Source organism: Lagopus leucura, unplaced genomic scaffold (genome assembly GCF_019238085.1).
Source record: "Lagopus leucura isolate 7727_CA_CO unplaced genomic scaffold, USGS_WTPT01 Super-Scaffold_100012, whole genome shotgun sequence".
NCBI lineage: Eukaryota > Metazoa > Chordata > Aves > Galliformes > Phasianidae > Lagopus > Lagopus leucura.
Window position 1 is genome coordinate 18494795 of NW_024962267.1, and position 27899 is coordinate 18522693.

The 27899-nt window shown below is 42.0% G+C and overlaps 1 protein-coding gene across 2 annotated transcripts in view; it reads right to left on the minus strand.

Moving 5' to 3' along the window:
- The window catches only part of BARD1 (BRCA1 associated RING domain 1), a 43660-nt gene extending 16131 nt beyond the window's left edge, over positions 1-27529 (minus strand). Inside the window, exons 1-6 of one of the 2 annotated variants that reach the window (XM_042874727.1) lie at positions 27387-27529; positions 27232-27288; positions 23578-23723; positions 14828-15795; positions 6082-6162; positions 5213-5385 (exon numbers count right to left, since the gene is read on the minus strand). In XM_042874727.1, the coding sequence (XP_042730661.1) occupies positions 5213-5385; positions 6082-6162; positions 14828-15795; positions 23578-23723; positions 27232-27288; positions 27387-27529 (1568 nt within the window). Of the gene's footprint in view, positions 1-5212; positions 5386-6081; positions 6163-14827; positions 15796-18158; positions 18211-23577; positions 23724-27231; positions 27289-27386 lie in introns of those variants that run through there. The other variant, XM_042874728.1, reaches the window with a different exon arrangement.
- Positions 27530-27899: the final 370 nt, after the last annotated feature.

The following is a 27899-nucleotide window of genomic DNA, read 5'->3' on the forward strand; positions in this document are numbered from 1 at the left end:
GTTGTAGCCCATTAAATACTGTCATGCTGTTCCTGCTTTGTCATGCATCATCAGGGTAGCTTTTGCCTTTTCTTTATATAAGGGTCATATATATCCCACTCAAACTGCTGCAGGACAGTTCCTCAGAACAATGGATGCAGAGAAACAACAGTAGCACATACACTGAAGTCATCTTTAGACTGGATGGCTGGCTGAACTTTTGCTATGAAAAAATGGAAAGGAAAAAAAAATCACATTCATTGTCGAGGCTTGGGAGTGTTCTTTCTCCCAGAGATCCTTGACAACTGAAAGAAAATAAACAGCTCATCACCTGATGAATATTTACCTTCAGGCCACTGCTATTATGTGTTTAATTGGCAGAAGACATTTGTTAAATATAAACTGCTCAAATAGGAGCTTTAGCTGGTCCCTCTGTATTCATTTGATTGTGTCTTCTCTCCCTCTCTCCCATGGTTTAAGAACATTTTAATCATCTCTTACCAGAGCACTGCCAAATACCATCCTCTCTTTACTGGCCAAGAATTAATGGCCAGTCATAGGATGCTAAGGTGGCACATTGAAGTGAACAGTGATGAGCTTGAGAAATCAGAGCTGGGAAAAAAAATGCACAGCAGCCCAAGAGATGGGTTTAAGTGTTTTGAATATCTGCATGAAAGCAGTTTATTGATCAGAAGGGAAAGGGAGGAAAACTGAGATGTGAGAGTAGTTCTTTTACAAAAAAAAAAAAAAAAAAAGGAAGGAATTATCTCTGTAAAACAGACATTGGGTATGGTATTTCTTTGACTTCCTTGTCTAAGAATAAGGATAAAAAACAGATTTCTTCATTTTACTTAGGCACCTGGAAGTAGTCATAACCAGAAAGAGACTAAGTCTCTGCTCAGCTGGTACCATTCTTGGTGTAGTTATTTAAAGGTACTATTCCTAATATGTTAGGAATATACACTGTTTCTAGACCTCCAAGCAGGACTGGCAAAAACAAATATGCTCAAATCTGTCTGCAGCCAAGCTGAAGAACAAGAGAAGCCCTCCATGCTGTTGAGGATTTAAACTTTTGATCCACACTGTGAAATGAAATTGAGTGTCATTCACACTAGGGCTGCAACAGGAACACAAACACAGCATTTTGAGGAATACCAGTAACATATAGGTTAGTGTTTGCTGAATATGGGCCCACATGGGGCCGAGCTGACAAGTTCCACCTTCAGAAGGAAGACAGACAGAAGTGTTACCATCAGACGGTAGTAAGTGCCTCTGATGCTTCAGCCAGAATACAAGGTCTCTAAGGCACACTTCTTTCTACTAGAGTGTAAGATGGCTTCTTGCAAGTTGATTTAAACATTCAAGAGTCAGATGTATCCTTTGATGCAAACACTCTCCTATTAGTCAGTCATCAAGGAATATTCAGTGGAGGGCTCTTAGGGCTCCAGCAAATTCCAATCAAAGAGCAGGATTTCTGTGCTGAGAACAAAGATGAGCCCAATGAAGAGCAACTCAATATAATCTTCTGAGTATGGCTTTACATGAGACGACAGGTGATATGTGAAGGACCGAGCGATCAAAGAGCTTCTTATGAACAGCTTTGAAACTGGGATTCGGTTTACGGTGGAACATCGCTGAATTCTTACCTACAAAGCCTTAGCTACAAAGAGACTAATAGCTGTGGCAGAAAGCAAATTTAACAGCTACCTCCTACGTGTTTCAGGGAACTTTCAAGAAACAAGCAATCAGGGGAGAACAGATAAGAGGGACATAGCCATGCCAGTTCCTCAGAAGCCCCAGAGTCACATTTACCTCTATGCCATTCATAACTGGGGACAACAGCCAATCCCTAAACATTCCCCCAGGTTTGTTTGGAATCAGACTCAACTACTCAGACTGCTAACACCTAAAAGAAAAAAAAATAACAGGGCAACAACAATTTTTACTAATGCTAAACTTATTGGGCATGAAGAAGTGGCAAGATAGCCCACTTGAGTGAAAGCATTTAGAAAGTACTGTGAAATTGCAAATGCGCAGAACTAATTTCTCAAATCACTTGGCTTGCTGTGAAGCAAGGAAAGAGGCAGAATTCAAGAATGAGCATGTGGAAAAAAAGCTAAAAAAAAAAAAAAAAAAAAAAAAAAAAGGAGCTATGTGTAGGAGATTAAGTTTAAAAAATTAACTAGACCAGTGGGACAGTCAGTAGATCCAGTGGTGCATATAATATTCTCCATTTGCACTTCGTGTCTTTCCCAGTCAGTGGAAATTTCAAATGGTAAAAGAATTGCCACTACTACTAAATCTTAGAATTCTTTTGGAAATCTGTTTCTGAAGAAGACTGAAATCCTAGAACTGCAATCTGGAAAGACGGGTTGTAGTTCTCACCTGTATTCTCTTTGTCCAGAAGATATGCAGCTGCTTTATATCATACCTCGTTACTTCCTCACGCCTTGAGTCCCTTGGGAAGTGGCTGTATTTGTTCCCAGATATATCTTATAATCCTTTACAGCCAAGGAGATCTTAACTGTCTTGAGGTCTTCAGTTAAAATGCTTCATTTCTTTAAAAAGAATTATTTTGCCTTGTGCAACCAAGATTCACACTGAAATTCAAAACTACTGCTCTAAGCAGGCTCTTCAATGTAATATCTGCTTTAATTCCAATAAATTAACTCTCCAGCACACAAGGGATATTAAGACATAATCAAGTTATATCTATGGTCAGAACAGCCACATCAGTCACTTCTGGGGATTTTCATGCTGCATATCTCAAGTAACGTTTGAATACACGTTTCATGTTCACGATTCACTGAGGTTAGCTAAAGGAAAAGTCTTTGAGTAACCACAGTGAACTATTTAAAAGTTCCTCCACTCCATGAGGCAGAAGAATCACTGCGAGGATAAAGAGGGCCTTCACCCAGCCTCAAAGTTCACTGAGTACTTGAAGAGCCCATGCAATGACCAAAATGAATTGCACATAAAGAATCAATGCAAAGACAGTAGCTTAGCAAAATTTGTTATAGTTCTAGCTTACACACTGCTTACCTTTAAATTTAAGGCACTCCACAAGTACACCCTTCAGTTCTGCTCATTACTGCTCAATTTCTGCACTAACAATGCTAGTCCTAACGTGGAGGTAAGCATATCCTGTATTAAGAACAATGAGGCCAATTATAACTAATCATACCAAATAGACAACGATAAGTGCACTATCGGAGGTGATCACCCTGCTCTTGCCTCCTGTTTTCAAAAGTGCTGCTCCTGGATATATGAAAAAACTCTGAAGAAAAGCATGCTTCTTGCCAGGGTCTTGACTTTATTATAAGGGTTCCTGCATCCTCTAGAAAAAAAAAATTAAACTTTTTATATCAAAAAGGTTTCAAATCCACTTATCTAGACAAATCCAACTACTGTTTAATTAGCACCAGAAGCACAGGTAAAAATCGACCCTGTAAGATTTGGACAGATGTGGTCCAGGGAAAGAATGTAGCAATTTGTTTTTAAAACCAGCAAGGCTCAGTAGAAAAGGGAAGGAAGCATAAGACATTCTCAGAAGTCTCACATACGTTGTTGTTGTTTATACTGTTTCTTGGCAGTGTTTGGAAGAGGTCAGTAAAGTCTTACTATTCAAGTCTAAACACCTCACTTGTAGATCCCTTCTTTTTATGTCTCCAACGTTCTCTGTAAAATGGAAAAAAACATCTTCCTCTCATCGCTGTGATAGGAATATATGCAGTAACACTTCAGACAGGGATAGAGAACATACAGAAGATTTGGAAGCCTCACTTTATCCAGGGCAGGGGGCAGGCAGGGCTGCTTTTTTGCCAAAGCAACAAAAGAGATCAAGAAAGGCTATGCTTGTTCCCCAAAAGATTTAAGAAGTGTATTCTTCCATATTTATAAACAGCACATGGATACTTTGAGCACACTGGAGGCTAAGGCAAGAACACTGTGTATTCAGAAGTAAGAAGCTATTTTTAATACTGCTAGAAGTAGTTGGTTGCAGAGTTGTGACCTAACCTGCATCCCAGTGCCTTCATACACAGCTGAATCTTACCCATATTCAGTGACAACTACGGCCGAGTTTCAGATTTATTCAAATCTTTCTTTCCCTGATTAAAAAGCTCCTGTTTCAACAGAAGGTCATGTTTGCTCACACAGAATGAGCTGAAATAAGTTCAGCTTTGTCTCAGTTTGTCTAAGCCCACGCAGCAGAGATTAAGGCTAATAAGAGACCTGAAAAGTCCCAATGCTGGCATTTGGAGTCTCTGCAGTGCAAACCCTGCAGCACTCGAGTCCTGTTGAAAACTTGCATCAAAGCTGTTGCCTGTGCTACACTTTCAGATACCAGACAGACAAGTGGTAAGTGTCACACAACCAGAGAGCAATACATGAGTGGTTTGAAAATTAGTTTCTGAAGTTGTCAGCTTACGGTGTAACGCGTGGGTCTTTGTTGTTCAAGAACCAAATGAAGATGAACAATCGATCCTTTCTCACAGTTAGGGTGCTCTATTTGGTGTGCTTCTCTCCCCGCCTTCTCCAACTCCAGTGTTTTCAAGACTATGACTGGTTTTGAAAAGCCCATGCTTTTCTTGAGAATACCTCAATTCTGCGATCTTCAAGAGTGAATGCTGTGAGCTGAAGTGATTAAATTGAATTTGCTTATGTTTTGTTATGCTCCTAACAAGGAAACTTATGGCACACAAGGCTTCACCTGTCTTGTTACACACACACACACCCACACACACACACCCACACACCCCTCTATTGACATGTGTTGGGTGCTCCTGGCACAACAGCAATGCTAAAGCACCTACAACCACATTTAACAGCTGGTATACTAACAGTCTGCAGTTTGGATTGAAACACCTTCTGCTGGTGAGGAGAGAAGGGAAAGTGAAAAAAACAGATGTAGCAGTTCAAAGCTCATCTAGTTCAGCATTCCATATCTCACTGAGCTATAACAAAACACCAACAGAAGAGTGGTAAAATGGGACAAGCGTATTTTGTTGCTCCCCTAGGACAGTCCCCAGACACTTCCTGGACAAAGTGAAATAGAAACAAAACACCTTGAAAAGGGGTGGATATAAACATTGTATGCTGTGTTGTGCTCAACATCTCCACTACCGCTACAAATAGCGGTATTTAATTAACTAGCTTTGCTTCATATTTACTTATCATACATCCTGGATACTGTAGCTGGTGCTACAGCTTAAACAGCATTACTTCTACTCACACTGCATCACGGGAGGCACCGTGCAGAAGCAGCAGCTCAACAATGCTCACGTGCCCATTCTTGGCAGCGTCGTGAAGGGGCGAATCGTTCTGATAGCCCGTAGAATTCACCAGTGCTTTGTGTTGTAGCAACAGCTCCACCACCTCTTGGTGCCCGTGGTTACATGCCTCGTGCTAGCGTGGAGAGTCCACAAGCAGGAAAGAGAAAACCCAAGTGAAACAGAGCTCAGAGGAAGGACCTCTGTCATACCAGTTACCGTGTTCATTTTCAAACCCTCTTAGAAGATAATCAGGGAAGATGATGCAAGGATACTGCATTACATTCCCAACATGAACTAACCTTGGAACCTGGCACTAATAACAAGCACAGAGAGGAGGCGAACAAAGGCCGACTGTGTTCAAATTAGACCACAAAGAACAAAGCCTCACAGATTACAGGCTCAGTCAAGAGTACTGTTTAGGAGAGAAAGAAGTTGCTGAAAAAAGCCTCCTATTTATTCTCTGTTCTTCAAGAGTGCGATATTTTTTCATTCAACCACTCCATCTACTTCCAAAAACGTTAAGAAAACCATCAAGGACATTAAGCACTCATGAAAGACAGATGTCTGCAACCGATCACTTTCTAGGTATCATAGTCACATTTTCTGCATTTGCAGGATATCAGACATCTCAGTTGCAAATTCCAACCCAGCAGAGGAAAGTTGGATTTGGCTGCAGCTGTTGGTAATAAATTCTCTTACACTGCCACCATTTTCTATCCTGAACAATTCTTTGTCACCTAAGTGTGTATAAAGGGAACCAAAGTATGAGAAAAGGAGGGATGAAATGAAATCTGATAGAAAGACAAAAGGCAAGAAGTCTACAACTCACCAGTGGTGTCCAGCCAGCATTGTCCTTAACATTGGGATCTGCCCCATTTTTCAGCAGCTCTTCAACAGCTGCTAAGTCACCCTACGTAGGTAAGAAATAACTATCATTACAGAGTAATAAAGACACACAAAGACAACAAGTTTAAGAGATGCAATGTTATAAGTCTACCTGCAATGACATTAAATCAGTCTTCCATTTGGAAACTGCTAGGATAACAGAAACTTACCTGGTTTGGAGACAACATTTTATCAGTGTTCAGTTAGAAGGAGCTGAACATTTTTCCCATACATATGCACCTGATTTTAATGTAAAAATATAACTGTCTTAACGCAGAATCCTGAAATACAAAGTTTGACCTGGTACACTGGAATTAACTGCAAGGACAAGGAATGCTTATTCAGAAGTTATTTCTTTTCTCCTCTTTTTTTTTTCCTTTTCTTTGATTCATAAAGGATTGGCTAGAAACATGTGCAGGTAAAACAGACTAATAAGGCAAACAAGCTCCTGTAGATTGTTTTCCCCCCACAAGTCAAAAGGAAAAGATTTCTATTTAACACTGAAATTACTGCTTACATTGAATCTGACTGAAACTCTGACACTTATTCTAACACAATAGTTTTCAATTGCTTTTTGGAAAACATGCTATTTTCATTTCCTTGCCTATAGTAAAACCTGAATAAAAGGGAAACTGATTTCTGCTCAGCCTGTACTTTGTCTCCATCAAAATATGGCAAAAGAAGCTACCGGGCACAGTTGGTGAAGGCATTTCAAGACAATAACACCTGCCCTAGAGCAAGGTACTGAAGCACTAACATGTAAACTGGTATCCTGCCCTTGTCCTTAACCAAACTTGCAATGTATAAATATCATGAGCCACGGGGAAAAAAATTTATTCCATGAAACGCAAAGTTCTGTACCTCACAAAGCATCAAGGAACTGTTATTCCACAGCCCAACTTAGGCAAATGTGAGAGAATATTAAGTCTTAAGTACAACAGAAATAAACTTAATCCCATTTGTTTTTGTTAGTAGGGAGCACTGCTGAAAAACAACTGCTTTAATCTTCACTCTCTAGTTAGAGAAAAGATGAAGACGTCAGGTTCTGCTCAGCACAAATAAATCCAGCAAGAGACACTCACAAAAAAAGCGCTGAGAATCACTGGCTCTACAGCAGCCAGGCAAATTAGATGGCAGGGAAGTTTCATCCATTACATTCCCAACCTAGATGTCCTAGTAAAACATCACATTTCAAAGCAATTTAAGAATATGCTGCTGTTAGAATACTTTACGGTTGCAAGGTAACAGACACGCATCAAATGTCAACAGTTATTCAGAAACAGCTAAGATGGTGAGATCAGCATCAGATCTTTGTCTACAGAGAGAAGATACAATTATCTATAATAAGCAAGATCTGAGCTTATCATTTAAAGTTAAGTTTGCAAACACGTACAGCAAAGGTTTGACATTTCCACAGTACTCCCCTCTAGAGCAGTAAGCATAGCTAATAATTTGTGTGGGCATCAGAGTGCTGTAGCTGTTCAGAACAGTAACATTAATGTTGATTGGTAAAGCATTGCTATAGCTTTACCAAAGGAAGCGTAGCTGGCGTGGACAACAGAACAACATCCACAGAATAAACAGACCAGAATGAAAAATGGGAAGAGCAGCGTTTTGCAGTTGACAGAAGTATTATGATATCCCCCCCAGCTGTAAATGGAACCCACTCCCTGTAATGGCACCTTGCAATGAGATTGACAGAGGGGTGGGAAGCTGTCGTGTCAGCTGTGCTGTGCAGAGACTGCAGACGTGCTGTCAATCAGGATTGCAAGAGATATGCTAAGGAACTTTTGTTTGTAGCCTCAAAATTGGAAGAAACGTAGCATTGAATTGACTACTTCATTTCTGGCTACGTCACATGATAGGAGCGCATGCCTTTTTGAGGTCAGAACAGATGATCGTTGAGGTCTCTTCCAAACCAAGGCATTCTGTGATGACGTACCCCCAAGAAGCAATTTGATTGAACGTCCTCTTGGGAAACAGGAATTTCAAGAAGCAGATTCTTAGCAAACACCCTAAAGCCCCTCCAGCAAGGAGGGTTACTGGCACCAGAGGGTCATACAAAGTCAGCAGGTAACAGGCGCTCAAAGCTGATAGGTACTCATAAGTTAGTGCTTACCCTTTCTATTTAGAATTTTCCAGAGCATCTGGTAAGGGCAAAGCCCAGTCACGAAAAAAAATAAAAAAAATTAAAAAAAAATCAGTATACCATCTTCCTTTTCTCCACAAGAAAGCAGGAGTCCACAGTTTTACCAGCTATTGCTTTGAGATCACCCATTCAAACATGCTTCGTGAAGTCTACCGAAGGGAACTTGCTTTAGCAGAGGGTTGGACTTGATGCCCACATGTCCTTTGCAACCCCTACAATTCCATGAATTATGCTTTGACTAATATTCAAATAGATGATGTACATTTGGTCCCCTGAATTTGCTTGTCCCTAGCAAGAAAATCACCAGTCCCCAGCAGTCAGAGCTACCCCAGTGGGACCCAACAGCTTGTGTTCAGTCTGCAGCCAAAGTGGAAACAACTGGAGATGCTGCTTGTTCAGAAGCAAACAGGACAAACATCAGGTAGAAAAGCACTAACATTAAAAAGCACAGGGAAATGTTGATTCTGTACATCTCATTATCAATGACAGATTACAACCAGCCTCTAAAGAGTCAGAAATTATTGCAAAGCGTAACATCATCTGTTTGGAAGAAGTAAAGCAAAGGACATTAGAAGCTCATAACCAACCTTATGTACAGTGACAACAACAGAACGGATTGGGTTTGCTCTTCCTCTGCTTAAGGGAGCCCAGAAAAGCCACAGAAGCAGGAAAGGCATTGGGGCCATCTGTTGGCAGGTCCAGAAGATAGTGCTGCATCAGCTTACAGAGAGAAGGGTATTTACACAGCTTTGACAGCAGTCCCTCCCAGTGAGCAGTTAGCTCCTGCAGAAACTGATGGCATAAACCCAGGAAGCCAAATCCACTTGGCTGGGACAACATTTTGGGTTCTTCCCTACCCCTTTCAAGTCCTAACATCAGTTACGTGTCACGATGCTAACAAGAACAGATGGTTAACAACAATTGCAAGTGTCCCTTTAGGCACATTTTTGACATTTTCTCATTCACTGCTTCCATTAACCATACATTTTCCACTGGAAGTCACCTTTAAATTATTAAGTTAATGTAAAATTTCTACCTGTTTAAAAACGAAACTCAGAGTTAGGGTTAAAAACCTGTACAACATCAACCAAACACTTCTCCCTTTGCTCGCTCAAGAGATTTCAACCTGTGGGTCAAACAAATGAACAAAAAACCCTTTCAAACCCACACATTTGCTTGTTAAGATATGGCACAGCATGAAGGAAAACTACAGCTCACAAAAAAGGGTTAAAGAGGACCAAAAATGAATTACAGCATCTTTATGTAATTAGTGATTATGAATGCTCCATTCAACTGTTTCCAATAAACAGCAAGTTTCTCACCTCCATTTTCTCTGAATTACTTCTCAAACCATGATGGCAGCAACCATAAAGGCAACCTGGTTATGATGGGGAAAATACCAAGAGGAAGATGCCTGCTGAAACATTCACAATAGAAAATGCTGCAGGTCTGGGAACCTCAGATATACTTGGGAAATACAGAGTGGATCCTACACAAGCAGCTGGGTACATAAGAACTTGAAATATCTTGAAATATCCTTGATAAGCACAAGGAAACTGCAATCATCACCCAGAAAAACAGAAGTACTTCTGTGAAAAGCAAAATTCAGTCTCAGAAAGCAAGAACTGGTCTAAGAAAATACAAACCAGCAACTTCAATTGGCTGTTCTAGGTAGAGGAACAGAAGTCAGCAGCAGCTCCTGGCTGCTCTGTGTGCTGGTGTCCTACATCTCCTAACTCTGTAAGGATGAAGTAACTCACTGCCTGCCCAAGCTCAGAGCTTCCACTGCATAAACTTCTCTGCATGAGAACTCCAGAACACCTGAGGATACCTGGTTGACATCAGACTCCATGAAACAGATCAGGTTTGAAGCAAAATTTTGCCAGGGTTGATCATCCCCATTCCTAACAGCAGCTTGGTGAGTACTGTACCAGCAACACTTTCAAATCATACAGCTAAGTGTGTACATGGCTAATTAACTGTAAGTACATACTTGCTTTTCTGGTGTTCATTTGTGTCAACTCGCAATAAAGACGCTTTATTTTGTTAGCATTATATGTCCTTGAGTATTACAGAATCCTAGAAGCCCACTCTCAAAAATAGTTTTAAAGCAGACTGAGGTGCCAAGCCTGCACCTGAATCATCCTGTCACTTTCTAACAGATCTCCTTTCTCCAATAAAATGTATGTTATACTCAGTCACTTGCTGCACAGAATCGGGCCTGGCCAAGACCCCAGACCAAGGGATGCACTGACTCACTGCGAAGCAGCTGGAGCAAAGGATGCTGTTTGTTCACTGCCAAAAGGCTAAAGAGGAACAGCAGCAAGGGATGCATTGCCTCACATGTGCACACGTGGCCCAACATGGCCCAACATTTAATCATGAGTTAGATCCATTGGTATCAAAAGGAAGGAATTCCACAACAGGCAAGGTCAGATATCTACCTAAAAATGATCCAAACGCTCTAGAGCTTGGTCATCTGATGCTCACAAAAACTTTCTTTCCTTCTTTCAGGTCATCACTACGCAAGTGGTAACGAAGCAGTAAAAAGGAACACTCACAGAATTACCTAGCAGTATCGCAGTGCTAAGCATAATGAATGTGGAGAGTGCAACTCAGTGGGCTAACCGTGGGTAAAGCTTTCATGAAATCCTCCTCTTTCCACACTAGCTTGTTAGTACAGCATCTGAAATCTAAGTAGTACTGAGTCACATTTTTGAGCATCACCTAAGTAAGAGAGTTTGTACTGTGAATAACTCATTATTCAGCAAGTTCAACAAGGCCAAATGCCGGGTGCTGCACTTGGGCTACAACAACCCCAGGCGACGCTGCAGGCTTGGGGCGGTGTGGCTGGAGGACTGCGTAGAGGAAATGGACCTGGGGGTATTGATTGATGCTCGGCTGAACAGGAGCCGACAGTGTGCCCAGGTGGCCAAGAAGGCCAATGGCATCCTGGCTTGCATCAGAAACAGCATTGCAAGCAGGAGCAGAGAGGTGATTGTTCCCCTATATTCAGCACTGGTGAGGCCGCACCTCGAGTACTGTGTCCAGTTTTGGGCCCCTCACTGCAAGAAAGATATTGAGGCCCTGGAACGTGTTCAAAGGAGGGCAACAAAGCTGGTGAGGGGTCTGGAACACAGGCCATATGAGGAGAGGCTGAAGGAGCTGGGAATGTTCAGCCTGGAGAAGAGGAGGCTCAGGGGAGACCTCATTGCTCTCTATAACTTCCTGAAGGGAGGTTGTGGTGAGCTGGGGGTCGGCCTCTTCTCTCGTGTCATTAGTGATAGGACCAGGGGGAATGGTTTCAAGCTACGGCAGGGGAGATTCAGGCTGGACATGAGGAAGTATTACTTTTCAGAAAGGGTGGTCAGGCACTGGAATGGATGCCCAGGGAGGTGGTGGAGTCACCGAGCCTGGGGGTGCTCAAGGAGAGGCTGGATGTTGTGTTGAGGGACATGGTTTAGTGGGAGCTATTGGGAATAGGTGAACGGTTGGACTGGGTGATCTTTTAGGTCTTTTCCAACCTTGGTGATTCTATGATTATTCAAATGGGCTGTTGAAGGGGCAATTTCCCACCAGGTCAGAGTATCTGGAGTGCAGAAGGGCATGTTCTGTGTCTTGACTAAGTGGAAGTTTTAGCTTTAATGACTATGGAGGAAGATAAACACGAGTGCCGTCTGCTGAGGGAAGAGCTGCATTTATTTTCATTTATCACTGCAACTCAGCATTAAGTTCATCCATTCTAGAATCTTTCTCGAGAGCCATTCTGATTACACTCAGTTTATCACCAGAGTAGAAGTACTAAAAGGGAACAACCCCTCAGAATCATTCAAAACAGAACAATACACTTAATTTTAATGCCTCGTAATGTTGTTAATTATCTATTTTAAATAAGAAAAAACTGGAAGTCAATTAGCTTTCATTACATCCAGAGTATTAAACCCTAACAGATAATGAAAATAACAGATATTTTTTATAATTAATGAAATCCCAGAAAACTAGACTTTGTTTCACTCGGGAGAGGGTGGCAGCTCCAAGACTTTCTCATTACACACATGGAAAAACATTGCAAGCTGCAGAAACATGAGGAAATATTCACCTGTAACACAACACTGGAAGAAAAATGCTTCCAGAAACCAACGATCTGGCAGGGATTTTTTTTAGAAGCACAGTGGGAATACAGATACAGCATGCAACCAAATATTTTCAAGACCAACTTATTTGAGAACACATCTGCCATTTGTTACAAAGTACAGCAAGGTTCCTACTAATAGTAAGCTAGAATGACACAGCTTATACTGATGCCTGAACGCAATGTTTTCTTGCAATGGCTGGAGGCTCCCAACAGATTCATGGCAATGAATCACAATTACTTGTTCACTGTTTTGCAGAGACAGCAAAACACATCACCAATGGTTCACTGGAAAGATTAAGTCTCCACACCACCCTGGCTTGAGCAACTTGTTCTTAACCCACTTTGCCATGGACAAATACTGGCTGCCAGGTGATGCAGCAGCTTCTCATGAACGCCCCAACACGTCCATGGTAGTGATGTAAAAAGAGAAAGAATGCCACAAATCAGAGAATCACAGGGGTTGGAAGGGACCTCAAGAAATCAAATCCAAATGAAAAATAATCCACATCTCCCTCTACAGATAAAGAGCTGTGTTTCAGAGACAGTTAAACAGTTTCTTCAGAGTTAACTAGCTGGACATAGATAAAAAGTAAACCACAAGCAAAAAGGCCACTCTCCTTGCCTTATTTTAACTATATTTAACAGTGTGGCAACTTTGGAACCATCCCCAAGCCCTATCTAGCCACTGCAATACAGACAGAATCAAAGGGTTGGGTTGTTGTTTTTTTTCCACACAGCAGAACCAATAAAGAATGGAAGTCGCTTCCCACCCTGCTCAATGATTATTAAAACATTAATCAAAATGGATTCACATACAGGACTGACAAGGCATTAAGGTGCCTGACTACTGCACTGCCTATGCTACAGCTGGAGTGTCCCTAAAGTAGCCCTACTCCTTTTTTCTCAGCTAATGCTGTACCAGTGCTGACAAGCAATACTACCAACTCTGGACAGCTGCAACACATTTATTCTTGTGTCTGTAGCATCAGATATCTTCTCTTTGTTCATCTTCAAAATGCTCTGCAATGGAAAGCCACCTTATTGGCATATCAGCTTTCACCTCAAATCTCACAACACACCGTACTGATGCTCTTTTCTTGGATGAAGTACTTGTGTTCCAAAGAAGCATCAGGCATGGAAACCACAACCGTGTCAACACTCATCAAGGTAGATCAATTTTTAGAATGAGCCACAATACTGTTCTTCAGAAATTCCCAGAAAATCATGGAAGGATAATTTTTAACCACGTGTTTTAATAAAGAGGAGTTACAAAGAGAAGAAACAAGATCAATCCTTTAAAGCTCTTGAGTCCTGTGAGGACAACATCTCATTTTCTCTTTCCTAATTCAGTATTAATGGCATCAGGTAAGAGATATGAACTTAGCTCAGCTGCCACTTCCACTTAAAGAGGTCTCACATGCAGCAGGAGTGGCTTATTAGGATGCCTATGAAAGAGGACACAGTTATTTATCAAGAACAGCTTGTCTTGTCAAATAGAAGTGCAGTATAAATGTCAGGGTGCTTCCAGCTGAATCAATTCTACCCGCAGAGGCAGCTGATTAACAACACGGCATTTCTACATTATGATTTAGCACCAAGAACATTTAAATTGCTAAGGTATAAACTCTTTGTAATGCCCTCGCAGAGAGGAGCTGCTATTATAACACATTTGATGAGTCTGACTGCAAGTTTTCAACTTATCCCATCTGCAGGTAGCTTCTACAAGGCTAACTTTTGCAAAGAGCAAAGGCCATGGAGTTTTAGCACAGAAGAAATTGGTAGCACAGTAGCAGTCAGATGAGTGGTAGGCATTATTGTATGTAAAAGTCTCCTGAGAACGTCTCAACTCTGTCCTCATGCTCCCTCCTCCACTGTAAAGACAGCACCACTCAGAGGGGGCTCAGCACACATCCCAGGGTGCAGTGTTTGATCAGCATCAGATGGAGATCCTAAAGGTTACAAGATACTTAACTCAAATTGCAGTCATCTTTATGCAAGAAATTAAGATCTCATCCTGGCAATTACCAGGTCAAGTTAAACTGATCAAGATCGCTCCATGAGATGTGAAAAACCTGAATCAACTCCTTACAGCAAGTCAGAGAATCTCCAGCAGACAAGGCCTAAACTTTGGAATGGTTATCACTCCTCAGAACCCACAAGTGTGAGCGACACTGTAAAATACACTAAGATTCTTAATAATAAGCATCTCTGACAACTCCAATAGTTGTTTCTTTATGAAGTCAAAGAAACAAGTTGGCAAGTACTCACTGAACGCAGAGGAGGAAGACCATATTATGAACACTGCCGGCGAAATCAGGACGTGCTGAAGTGGTTTTCAGGATATTTTAAATACAACATTGCCTTTTTAAACCCATTTAAAGGTAAAATAGAAGATGACAGTCCTACCTTGATGGAAGCAATATGAAGCAAAGTCTCCCCTTTGTAATTTCTTCTGGCAATTGTGTTACTAGCAGGGGACTTGAACACAGAAGGACTCTGTGGTAGTCCTACTTGATTACAAGCCTTCAAAGCAGATGGAGTGGAGGGAGATTCTGGAAGTGAAGGAGCACTTCTTGCTGCAGAGCTTCTCGTCTTCATTACACTGCCACAGACCTGAACAGGTGTCTTGGGTTCGGTCACTTGGGGGATAAGGCAATCCTGAGACAAGTCCTCTGAGCAAGAAGTCTGACTGCCTGAATTCCTGTTAAGGCTCCTCTCACTTCTTCGTCTTTTAGACTGAGAAGTATCTGGAAGTTTTGATTGCTCCCTTACACGTTTCAAAGGCATTGCTTCGCTTTCCATTGATGGCAATTTCTCTGCAGCACAGTTTTTTTCCTTGCTGACTCGTACAGGACAGACAGCCTCATCATTATCTTCCTCCTTTGAGGATTTCACCTCTGGAGATACTTCCACTTCTTCCAAGTTTCTGGTAGAGTCAGCTTCCTTTACAGATTCCTGTTGGAGCGTCTCTTTGGGGCTATCTGCTTCTGGAGCGCACAGGACTAGAGGCTCACTGCAAATGGTCACACACTTTTCCTTGGAAGTCTTCTCCTCAACCCCTCCTTTTTGCTCAGGCTTCTCTAAACCCCACACTTTGTTCACGTCTGCTAGGCGTTTCTTCTTCATCTTCTTACTCTGCCTCTGGGTTTGCTTTTTTGTTGGTTTGGAGGGCTTCTCGTGAACGGGGGAAGGAAAGAAATGATAAACTGAAGCCGGGTCTTGACAAGGGTCATTACTCTTAGGCTTAGGCTGATTCTTGTTCACGACACATCGAATCTTCCTACTTCTTGGGCTCAACCACATTTTTATTTGCCCCTTCTTACTGTTTTCTCTTAAGTCCGAGCACATTGGTGTAGACGTAGATTCTGTTGAATCTAGGTAAGAAAGGGAAGAAGAAAGATAATTCAGAGAGTACTCTTCAGAAGAGCACCATAACTATTTGCCTTGCTAGGCAAGCAAACACCCAGGTTGACACAGTTCCTTAACTCCCTGGGTTAACAAAGCAGCACACACAATATTTCTGACCAGGTTATATAAAGGAGAAAAAGTATTTCTCACAGTTTTCCTTGGAAACAGGTCTACCAAAGTAGCCTGTGCACAGACACCAGTACAGAACGATTTCCTGAAGCAATATTACAGTTTATCTGAGGAAAAATGCAAAGAGTTACTGCAAGCAATCAAAAATAAAATGCTTATAAGAACGTTAAATATTTCTGACAAATGTTGATTAATTCCACAGATACAGCAGATGAGTCAGAGGGACATACAAAATCTACAAGTAATTGTATCCTGTTATCTGATCCTCTAACCCTTGGTAGTAAATAACTGCAAGGAATGCTTTGATCATCTCAAATACATCTCCAAAAATGTGCAATGGAGCAATTTTATAATTCACACTGTGCAGCAAAATACAAATCAATAACCAAAATGACACAGGAATATCCTGTACAGGGAACAACAGCTGAGAACAGGGGCTATAAAGTCTCCTCAATGGTTTAAAAAAAAAAATAAAGAGCATTAAGTGACCTCTAAGTTAAACATTAATTTAATTTAACAACTCTTTCAATCCAAGAGACTCAAACAGATCACAGATTCCTCTCTGGAAATCTAACTTGGTTTAGGTTCCTCAGGTAAGTCCTGTGAAGTAAACGTGGCACACTAAGGACACTGAAACAACGGGCACATCTCCTTGTCTCCATTACCTCCAAGCTCCCAGAACTACATTGCCATTCACAGCAGTCCTACTGATGTGTTAACAATTGGGATCACAGAACCAATATTCATTTTGCCTACAAAGGCAGATAGGATGCTTTTGTTTTTCTTAAACAAGATCAGTGTGCTGTTTTTCTTCAAAAAAAAAAAAATAATAATAATAATTACATAAGAAAAACCAATTATACAAAGTCTTAGTTATTGAAAGTGAAAGACAGACAGTGAATGCAACAACATACTACCTTTAGTGTGTTAACTTTCTAAGGACAATTTGTCTTACCCATCCTTTCTCTTATTTTTCTTTGGACATAACCACAAGCAGGTTTTTTACAACAAACTGAGATGAACTCAGCTACCATATGAAGTATTCCCAATCCCTTACACACAATAATATATCTTCATAATTATTTCACTTAAAGCTGTACAGTTAGCAATCAAATATCATGTCTCTTTTAAAAGAGCGTTTCAAGGTTAAACATTTCCTTAGTTTTGATTTAAACTACCCTACTTACCCCTCAAATGAAAAGAGACTCCTAGGTACGAGGAGATTTAGCTGGATGATCTAAGGCATCAGACAAAAGTGTATTTAAGAATACAGCTTGAGGCTAGCTAATCAATCATTTACTTATTTAGTAAAAGCTACGCCATACCAGCAAGATAATTACCAAGTACAGAACTGCAGCTATTTGGTTCTCTGTTAGGGTTGGGCTTGGTACAAACAGGATAAAAGGATTGAATTTGAGGCTCAATTCTCGTAACAAGCTAGCCTTCAGGAAAACATAATACCCAATTTCATTTTGACAATAACATCTTCAGAAAAAAAACTTGATTGCAAAACAGATGCAAAATGTAAGAGTTACTATTTGTCTTGCCTTCATTGTTTACACAACAAGATTCCCTTCTAAAATATTTGCCTTGCTAGAACTACCAGCCATCTCCAAGTAAAGAGCAAGAATGAAATCAGCTTGCAAAAGTAATTTGTCCAACAATTTTGTGACAGACAGAATTCTTTTTGATGTGTACAGCACAGGAAGACTTTAAAGCCCAAGTGACAAATGCAATCAAAGGCACTGCCCTTCAGAAGCAGGATCTAAAGCAGTGTCACACAATTAAGTATTTACACTGGAAGCTCTCCATATACCACTTCTGGCAGCAAGAGAGCTTGTGAAAAATTCACCACAAGAGTTTTTCAACGAATCTGTTCATTACTGGTTGCTCATCAGGGACTCAGTAGTCAGGCTAGTGAACGCCTGCTGAAAACACACTAAATAAATGCTTTCCTATGATTATTTTTCCTCACTTTGACTACTTCACATGTCAAAGAGCATGTTTTTGAACAGAGGAGGCTTTCACAGAAAGAGATCAAAATGCCAGGCAGACTGTGAAAAATTCCCTTCACACACCCAGAGGCCAGCCATGCAAACCCAGGGAAGCTCCTGCAACTTGGCTCTGGTGGTAGGTGCCCTTTGGCCACTCTTCACAAACTCCATTTGTCAGAATGTTCCGTAGCAACCGTCAGCTTTACCTGAACAGCTCTGCACAGCAACTGCTAAGAAACGCTGTTCTCAAGTTCTGCTTCCCTCTCATCTGTTTCTGAAGTTCTCAAGGCAGGGAGTATAAATAATAGGGACAAATGGCACTTCTATCCTCCCTGAAAATCTCTTCCTTTAATGGACTCAGAGCTGGGACAGAGAGAGAAAAGACAGTGCTTAGAAGCTGAAAGGAAGTCGTTGCAGTTTACTATTCAAATGTTCATTTATATAAAGAGGGAATTACCTGGTAGCAAAGTACATTCAGTCAAACTACCTTCAGAGAAAACTGCTCATAGAAAAAAAAAAAAAAAAAAAATCAATCCAAAGAAATTCTTTCCTGTCTTGAAGTTGGAAGCTAATTCTCAGAGCCTTCATCTCAACAGGAATGGAAAAATGACTGTGTATGATTAAGATGTAATTGGTTTATTAATACATGCAAGCTTTATTTTTTTAAAAGATTCATTGAGACAAGGTAAATCAGCGAAGCATGACTTATTAATTCCAGATTTTAAACATTTATATTAGTGTAAAGATTATCCACAATAGCAGTGTTAGAAAGAGCCTACAATAAAAGTAATATATTTACTCTCCGTTGCTTATGTACTAAATACTGTATCAACATACACAAGATTATCTGAACGCTTTCTAAATTAGGCTCTTGGCACATAATAAACACAAGTTTCTTAACGCTGACATTTAACAGAATTCAATTTCTTGAGTGTTTAAAAAACGGACTGAGAGTAGACAAAAATAATGGTAGATACAACTGGAGTGCCACGGTTCCAAGTTTTGCTGTAGTGCAATAACAGACTAGAGCAGGGGAAAAAAAAGAAGCAATTAGAATATGTAGTTTAGCTATCATTAATCTGCATCAAAGGATTATAATGATGCACATTGTGTGCCTTTCAAATTATTCTCTATTATGGGTTTCAGAACAGAAGTTGAGAAATCTCTTTGACAAACTAGTCCCTTATTAAAAATCAAAGGGAAGTGCTTTGGTACCATCTGTGCAACATTAGAGCCTTCACTGAAGAATGATTATTTTGCAAGTTAAGTATTCAGCACAGGAGAAAAGGGGAGAAATTCCAGCTATTCAAAAAAACTCCGTTTTAGCTATTAAGAAAAATGTCACAGCATACATGAAATGCAATACAATCTGTTACAACAGATCAACATCCCCCCCCTCCACAATAGAAAGCTGGGAAACTGACCTGTGATGCTATCAAGACTAATCAAAAGTTAATTTCTCCTACTGCCCACCAATATCAAGACAAACCCGTGAAAATTTGACTAATACCTGCAAAGCTTAAGCTTTGTGTGAGAAAGAGAAGGGTTGGGGATGAAATGCTTTGTGAAGCAGATTACACTACAAAGAATAAGGTAAAATCACCTCCAAGTGACTGCTGGGATCATTTATGATGATACTTTCAAAGAATATCACGCAAACATCTGTAGTATTTGGAAAGTCATTGTCAAGAGCATTACTGTCAATCATCCATCTTCATCTCTTGCAGCTACATACTTTGTCCACAATTCAACAAGTTCTTACTAATTACCCACCGTAATGCTAGTGATTTTATATTGCAGAGTAAATGCAATTAATAAGCTACGCTTGGAAAGGGAATCAAAAACAGTGGGGTGGGGGGAGAAAGCCTTGTAAATCCTACGGGATGGTAGACAAGAAAGTGAAAATAATCCAAGAACTAACAGCTTCTTTCTTCTTTTTAAAGGAGATGGGGACATTTCTACCCTACGAAAGCCAGAAGTGGAATTAGGCTGCTTAATACTCACCATTAGCTGATACAGAAACAGCCATACTCTCAGGAGAAAGATGCTATGATCTCTCTCTGCTAGACAGTATGGAGATGTCCTCAAAACGTGAAAGTGATAATCCACATGTTGGAGGCTTTAACCAAACACATCCTTAGTTCTGTAAAATAAGGCAATCTTACACCTCACTGGCCAGATAAAAAAGCTTCTGATTTGGAACTTGTTCTGATAAGTAACCCCAGATTGAAAGATTACTCCTTTATCTGATGTTGATGCAACTGACTACACGCATTTTTGCCTGCAGGGTTCTTGTCTACATGCATTCCATTCAAGTTATTTTTCATGTGAAGTAAGAAACTTCTCTAGAGAAAAAAACTGAACTTGAACAAAACAAACAAAAGCATGAGAGAGAACAAACCCACCATCGAGCTTCACCCTCTGCTAAAACCAGCCATTAAGACAACACCATGTTTTTTGGAAGTATGTAAGTTGAAGGTGACTTTGGACAGTGCATGCTGTTGCAGACTCACTAGTTGGCGTTGCTATGCTGCGGCTAATCTCTTCCATGTCTGTTTCAACATGAAGTGACACAAATTTGTTTATATTTGCCCAGCTCTGAAATGAAGCTGGAAGATTGAAACATTTCTCATCCACTGAGGTGATAATGTCTTAAACTACTTCATGACATTCACCATGGAATGCTTCCAATCCAGTGTAAGCCTCTCCTCTCCAGTCACAGGATCACAGAATTGCAGGGGTTGGAAAGGATCTCTAGAGATCATCGAGTCCAAGGCCCTGTGTCAAGAGGAAGAGAACAGTGCTTCGACTGAAACCTTTCTAATACAAAAGTCATGATCTTAAATAGGGCTCCCAAAGCCACTAGATTTGAAGTGTATTCAACAAATATTTGCTCTACAACAAAGGCACAAAATAGAGTTAACGTAAGCGCCCTGTATGGACTGGGGTCTGTAGCAAGTTTCTCAACTGTGGTCCATGCCTCTGAGTCAGTGCTTCAAACATCTAGGTGCACACACAAGAAACATTCTCTTCTTTCCTGTCCATCTTCTGTGCTGTTTAGCAGCACCAAAACTTCACTACTGTCATTCTTGCTCAACTGGAAAAAAAAAAATAAATTAATCTAATAAACAGAAGAGAGACCAATTCTGGCAGCTATTTTTTCACCTGTAAGACCACCAGCAAAAGCCCAGAAAATCTTTTGTTCTTTCCAAGGAAGCCACCTTTCTTTTTTTAAGCTAGTCTTGAAGTATCTCAGTGCCTTCTGCTAAACTGGCCCCTATTGAGCCTGTTAATCCATCAACCACAATTCTCAAGAGGTCTTGGAGTTGGCAACACTAAAGAGTATAGCATAAGAACTGAAGAGTGTTGCACAAATATTCCATCTATGAAACCAGCCAGCCAGATTGCCATTATCCTTGTAAATCTCCAACAGTGGGCAGTGAGAAGGATGCAGTATCTCTAATGAATTCAGTTTGAGACTCAGCTTTTGCTAACCTACAGAATGTGGATAGGAAATGCAAGCTATTTGCCAGTCCTCCCCGGTCACATCCCTCATATTATTCTGTACTGTCATCCGCTGCGCTTCCCTTTAAATTAAAAGAGAAGGATAATTTGTTTTGTGCAATCTTCCCTGAATTATTTGCTACAGTTTCTTAGAACAAACACAGCTGTGCAGAAAGCTGTCCTTTATCCCAGAGGACTAGCAGGCAAGATCCCTCCTCCTGAGCACCGTGGAACTTCAGGGCTTCAACTTTAACCTTTTCAAATATTCAAAAACAGATGTATGAAACAATTCCCATTTCAACTACTTTTTCTGCTGCTTCTTCTCCTTTGCTCCATAGGAATGATTGCTGACCTTCTAACAGAAGGAAGAAGAAAACATTATTGACGGGGCAGAAGTAGCGCCTGAAGAACATGAAAGCAACTTCTAAAACAAGAAGAGCTCAATTTTCCAAACTCAAACACTTCACTTTGCATATATTAACTTCAAGACAAATGTCTACCAGAAGTGACAGATTTGCCAGAAATAAGAATGACAAAGCATCCTGAAGGATTTGTTCTCAGAAATCTGGAGCTACGATCTCCCATAGCAGGAGACAACTCCGTTAGAAGCGTGCTCACTCACATACATATCCGAACCTTTCATCACAATGAGCTCAGATTTTTTTCCCTTCACATCATTACATAAAATCTGAAAGACTTCTGATGCTTCACAGAGCAAAGACAAGGTGTGATGGAAAGCAAGCTTCCAGTAGTTCATAATTTCAGCTTCAAACAGAACACTCTTGTAAACACTCACCTAAAGCCTGCTTTAAAGTCCAAACACAACAAATGAGAAAAGAACCTCATTTTTTCTATGGCTAAGCCACACCACACAAACCTCATTTTAGAAGTGCTACGGCATTACGTGTAGTATCCAACTTCTAGCACAGTGAAAGTTCACACCATTCTGTAAGAGTCACTCCATCTCTAAGATCTGCAGAACATTCAAGCCATATCAATAACTGTAACCAGCTGCATGTTAAACAGTTTGCTTACAGCACCACAAGTGCCTCCTCCCAGAGATTCTCCTCCAGCTAGGTTTTAACAAGGCTTCACCACCAAGACATTTCCCTGACATCGCACATAAGCCATCACCTAGAACTCCCTATGCTCCAGAAGATTTCTTGATTTATAGAAAAGATATTCCTTAGCAGATGGACAACAGGCTTCCAGTCCCATCCCATCAATGTATTTTGATGCCAAAAAGAAGCTGCCCCATTAATGAACGTGAAGGTGAACACAGACTTTGATAAAGGATCCTTTATTTAGACAAACGTATTAAGTAGCAACAATGAAGCAAGAATTCCTTTTTCTGCATTTGACAACTAAATGAGTGTTTTCTAAAACTCAGTATTACATAAGAGGTTCCTCTCCAGGCTCACAGAAGAGTCACCCATTCACCTACACTCAGTTCATTTCTTCCCTACTTTGACAATCAGTCTGAAATTTGATAGACGTTAATTTCCAGTGCACAGACTCTGCAATCTTCTTGTACAATCAACAAGGACAAAATCCCATTGTAGAAAACTAGCTCACTGTTAGGGACCAGAATAAAATAAATGAATTAAGACCTGCCCCCTTTCTCTCTAGGCAGAGAGCAGAGTTTTGTGCGTAAAAACCCAAAACTGAAAACTACTGGGATACCACGCATACCTTGACATGCAAATCACTGAAGGGCATGATAATGTCTTAATCCTTTAATAGACCCTCCTAAGGAAATGTGTACTGTGGGATGTTACACATTTGCGTTCCCTTAGGAGCACAAGACACCACAACTTGTGCCCCCGTGTGTTCAACTAACTGCCATAAGACTTGGGAATATATCCTACTTTCATCTAATTTTGAAAGACAGATTCTAATGAATTATGGATAACCCGCTCATGCAGATTTCTTCGTAAAACAGATTTGAAGAACCAGCAATCCATACAGACAGCTCCCCTCACATCAAGTTTCCCAAACATGGTTTGTAACAGCTTTTCAGAATCTTAAACAGAGCTGCACTGCTCATTCTCTATAAAGTACACAAGATGAAACGCTGCAGTCTGGAATCGACGGCTGCCAGAAGCCCATATTTGCTCTTACCTGAGGTGCCTGCACCCAGGAGACGCCGCAGTTTGCTGCAGAGCTGGACCATGTCATCCAGTTGACGGTTTATCTGCATGTCTTGCACCCAGGCTGGCACGTGGCACACCGGGCACCCTTTGCCAACATGGTCGCCCATGCAAGATCTGGAAGTCAAAAGTAAAAATCTATTACCCAGTGTAAGTTATCTATTGTACTTGCATATAGCCTTTCCAGAGCCAAACACTCACAGAGAATCTCTTTCCTTAACACTGACAAACTACTATTGTGAAGCAAATACGAGCTAGTCACAAGCACAGGAGAGGACATATTTATCATGGCAATATGACAAGCCATAATTAAGCAAGCTAAGTCTAGAGCCTTGCCAGGGTGCTGTCATGGTTATCACATGACTCCTACAGCCACAATTTGATCCAAATTTCCAAGGTGTGCTGAAGTTCCATCGCTGTTTGTCTCTAGATAACAATAAATAGATAACATGGGGGAGAAACAGGTTTATTGAATAAAGGTCATGTAACATTTGTAGCTTCTTGCTAATACTATTATTGTGACACAAGCTTCAAATCTTAGATTCATTAGTCCAATGGGGGGACCTTATGATTTGCTACTGCCATCATCCAGCGTAACTTCTCAATTTCAATCTATTCTACAAAACATATTTTAACTTCACATAATCAAGACTGAATTAATCTCAACAACGTCTTTGCTATCTTGCCACCACGTACGATGCACAGCTCTAGGCAGAGGTACAAAATTAAACATGAGCAGATCATACTAAAAATTTGGAGCAACAGAAGGTAAGTAATACCACAGCACCGTTACCTGGACAGGAAGATCAAAGTCAATGCACGTGGGCTGTAAATACCGATATGGAACATGTTGCCCAAGGAGGCTGTGGATGCCCCAGCCCTGCAGGCATTCAAGGCCAGGCTGGATGTGGCTCTGGGCAGCCTGGGCTGCTGGTTGGTGATCCTGCACATAGCAGGGGGGTTGAAACCAGATGAGCATTGTGTTCCTTTTAACCCAGGCCATTCTAGGGTTCTATGATACGGCCAGAAGCTTAACAACTACCAATTTCATTATGAGAACTATTTGCAGAACTGCACTGGCATCTTTCCCTTAAACATCACACAGGTACCATCCATGCCTTCAGATAATATCAAGACAAGAACGCAGAAGCTGCTGCTAGGTGTTGGTGTTTTGCACTTCATTCAGTCTTCTCGGAGCACAAAGATCCTCAACATTGAGGCCCTGTGTCTCAAACCGCAAAGACTGACATACAGCTCTTGGCTCTGATGTATCCCAGGTGACACAGACAAAACACTTTGAGCAAAGATGAGAATCACACAGGTCTCATTCTCCAGGAAAGCTGGCCTCCGGCATCCCAAGTCTGCGAAAGGCAGTGCAAAGGAAACAGGACTTTCATACGATGACATTTCCTAATTACTTCAAGCTGTTAGCTTTTTACACTCATCAGCCAGTAACTGCAGCTAACTTAGAGTTACTCAGACAAAACTGCAGGAACAAATCTTAGCAAATATCCCTGCTCATAATAAATCCCATGCTGAGAGAGAACCAGTTATATTATGTGTTACCTGACAACTGCATTTCATTACTTTCACACATTTCATTTCACTTAACGCACCATAAGCCAGCACTTACCATCCACCCCACTCCTTTCCCAGGCATATTAAAAAAAGTTATTTCTTTAGCAGTGGATCAGAAACGATTCACCCAGTTCTACAGGTCCAACCCATGTCCTGCCAAGTTTGTTTGTGATCAAATCAATGTAAAAGAGCAGCTGCTATTCAAGACCCAGCCATCAAAAGATACCGAATGGATGACTAAAAGGTTGGACACACGAAGGAGAAATGACTGGGTACTGCAGCTGGGATAATGGCAAAGAAGCTTTCTCAGCAGCATGGAAGAGCTGCTGGGGTACCCTTAAGAATCTTACTGGCTCCTCTTTCCTACCTCATCAATGCAAACCACATCACACACCACCTTCTGATGCCTTGGCAGTTTTTCTAAAACCAAGGAATTCTTTCAACGGTGGGTTTGAAATTCATCCTCTAGAATAAGCCAGCATTATCCAATTTAAAACCACAAGGCCTCAGATACCCAACAATGTAATTATGTTTACTAAACCACTGTCATGCTACCCTCCAGCAATCCACATTATACCTATAAAATCACTTTATAAGACAGATATGAAGATACTTATTGCACCTTGTGCAAGCTTCTGGAATTTATTTTACTTCCCCAAGTACACTGTGGGCAGGTAGTGAAATGAAGCAAGGAATTGCTCCAGAAGGCAGAACCTTCTACAGCAATTAAGGGCCAAAACTGGGCAACCATCCACGTGTCTAGATGAAAATGAATCGTTTGTACTAAGATCCATTCCACAGGGAAGAGACACTGAGAGCATCTGCCCGGTCATCAGCTCTACAAAAGCAAGAAATTATCTTTTGCTACTGTTTTAGTATTCAGGCCTACAGGAGAAAGCTCCAGCAGAAAGGTGAAGCTAAAGAAAAGGAGCAAATAGGTTGTCAGTACAGGCAGCAAGTCTTTCTACACATTCAATTTATCAATTTTTTGGAAGGGTAGATAACAGCAGGACAAGGGGAAATGGTTTAAGTTAAGGGAGGGAAGATTTAGGTTAGATGTCCCAGGGAGGTTCTTTACTATGAGAGCGATGAGGTACTGGAACGGCTGCCCAGGGAGGTTGTGGATGTCCTGGAAGTGTTCAAGGCCAGGTTGAATGAGGCCCTGGGCAGCCTGGTCTAGTATTAAATGGGGAAGTTGGTGGCCCTGCCTGTGGCAAGGGCATTAGGGATTCATGATCATTGAGGTCCCTTCCAACCTGGGCCATCCTGTGATTATTGGCATAGCGACTACAGCTTTAACAAGTTGTATCTCTAGACTGGCTTATGAGCAGAAATTAGAAGCAGCCAACCCTCTCCTCTGCTATAATCACAGTAATAACAGTCTCCCCCTCTACTCTGTCCTTTAAAGGCCCCACCTGAAGTGCTATGTCCAGATCTCAGGCCCTCACCACAAGAAGGACGTGGGGCTGCTGGAGCAGGTCCAGAGGAGGGCCATGAAGATAAGCAAAGGACTTGAGCACCTCCCCTTTGAAAAGTTAAGGGAGTAAGGCTTGTTCAGCTTGGAGAAGAGAAGGCTCTGAAGAGACCTCACTGCAGGCTGCTAGGGAGGCTGAAGGGAGTCTCTGAGCAAGAAGGGAAGCAACTTTTTAATATGATCTAATAGCAATAGGACAGGGGGGAATAGCTTTAAACTACAAGAGCAGGAATTCAGGCTAGATGTCAGGAAGAAGTTCCTGATCCAGAGAGAAGTGAGGCCCTGGCACTACTGCCCAGAGAGCTGTGGGTGCCCCAACCCCGGAGGTGACCAAGGCCAGCTGAGACATGGTCCTAGGCAGCGGATGGCAGCCCTGCCCACAACAGGAGACTGGAGCTCAGTGCTCTTTAAGGTCCTCTCCAACCCAAATCATTTAGTGACTCCGTGCGGCACAAATACCAGCACCCAGGAATCTCACAACGGTTGGGTTGACGGGGCTCTCACAGCCCGCACAGCCCCCGGCAGCACAAGGCCCAGCGCAGAGAAGCACGGGCCACCCTCAGAGCTACTTACAGACAAAAGACGTGCTCGCAGCCCCCCAGAGACACGGGCTCCCGCAACACACCGGCACTGCGGGCAGAGGAAGGAAACAAAGCGTTAGGCGTAACGCGACGGCCCGCAGAGCCCCGGGGGAGAAAGAGGGAGGGGATGGGAGGGGGTGCCGTTACCAGAGGGAGCAGCTCAGCGCCCTCTCCAGCCCCTCCAGCGCTGCTCGGGTGTGCGCCCACGGCCCCGCCATGGAGGCGACGGGGCCGGGCTGGCCGCCCTGGGCCGGCCTGTTGCCCGAGCGGCCGCGCAGCGCCTCACGCATCGCCGCCGCCACTCCAAATTCCCCGCCCGTCACCACTGCGCAGGCGCCAAGCGCTGCGCGCCCGTTCGCGCACATGCGCACACGGGGAGCCCGCCCTCAGACTGCGGCGCTCCCCGCTCACGGAGGGGGGGGTGGAGACTGAGCGGAATGGCGGGCGGCGGGCTGGGAGCGCGCCTGTATTGATTTTGTGGTGTTTTTGTGGCAACGCCCCGCGGCTCGGCCTCACTCCCGCTCCTACAGCGGCTGCTGTGAGGGAGCTGCCCGCACCTCCCCTGCACGCTGTAATTACTGGAGCACATAACGCGGCTCCAGCGGGAATTTATCACTTTTAGGCAGAAATAACTCCCAAGCCAAATAAAAGATAGAGTAG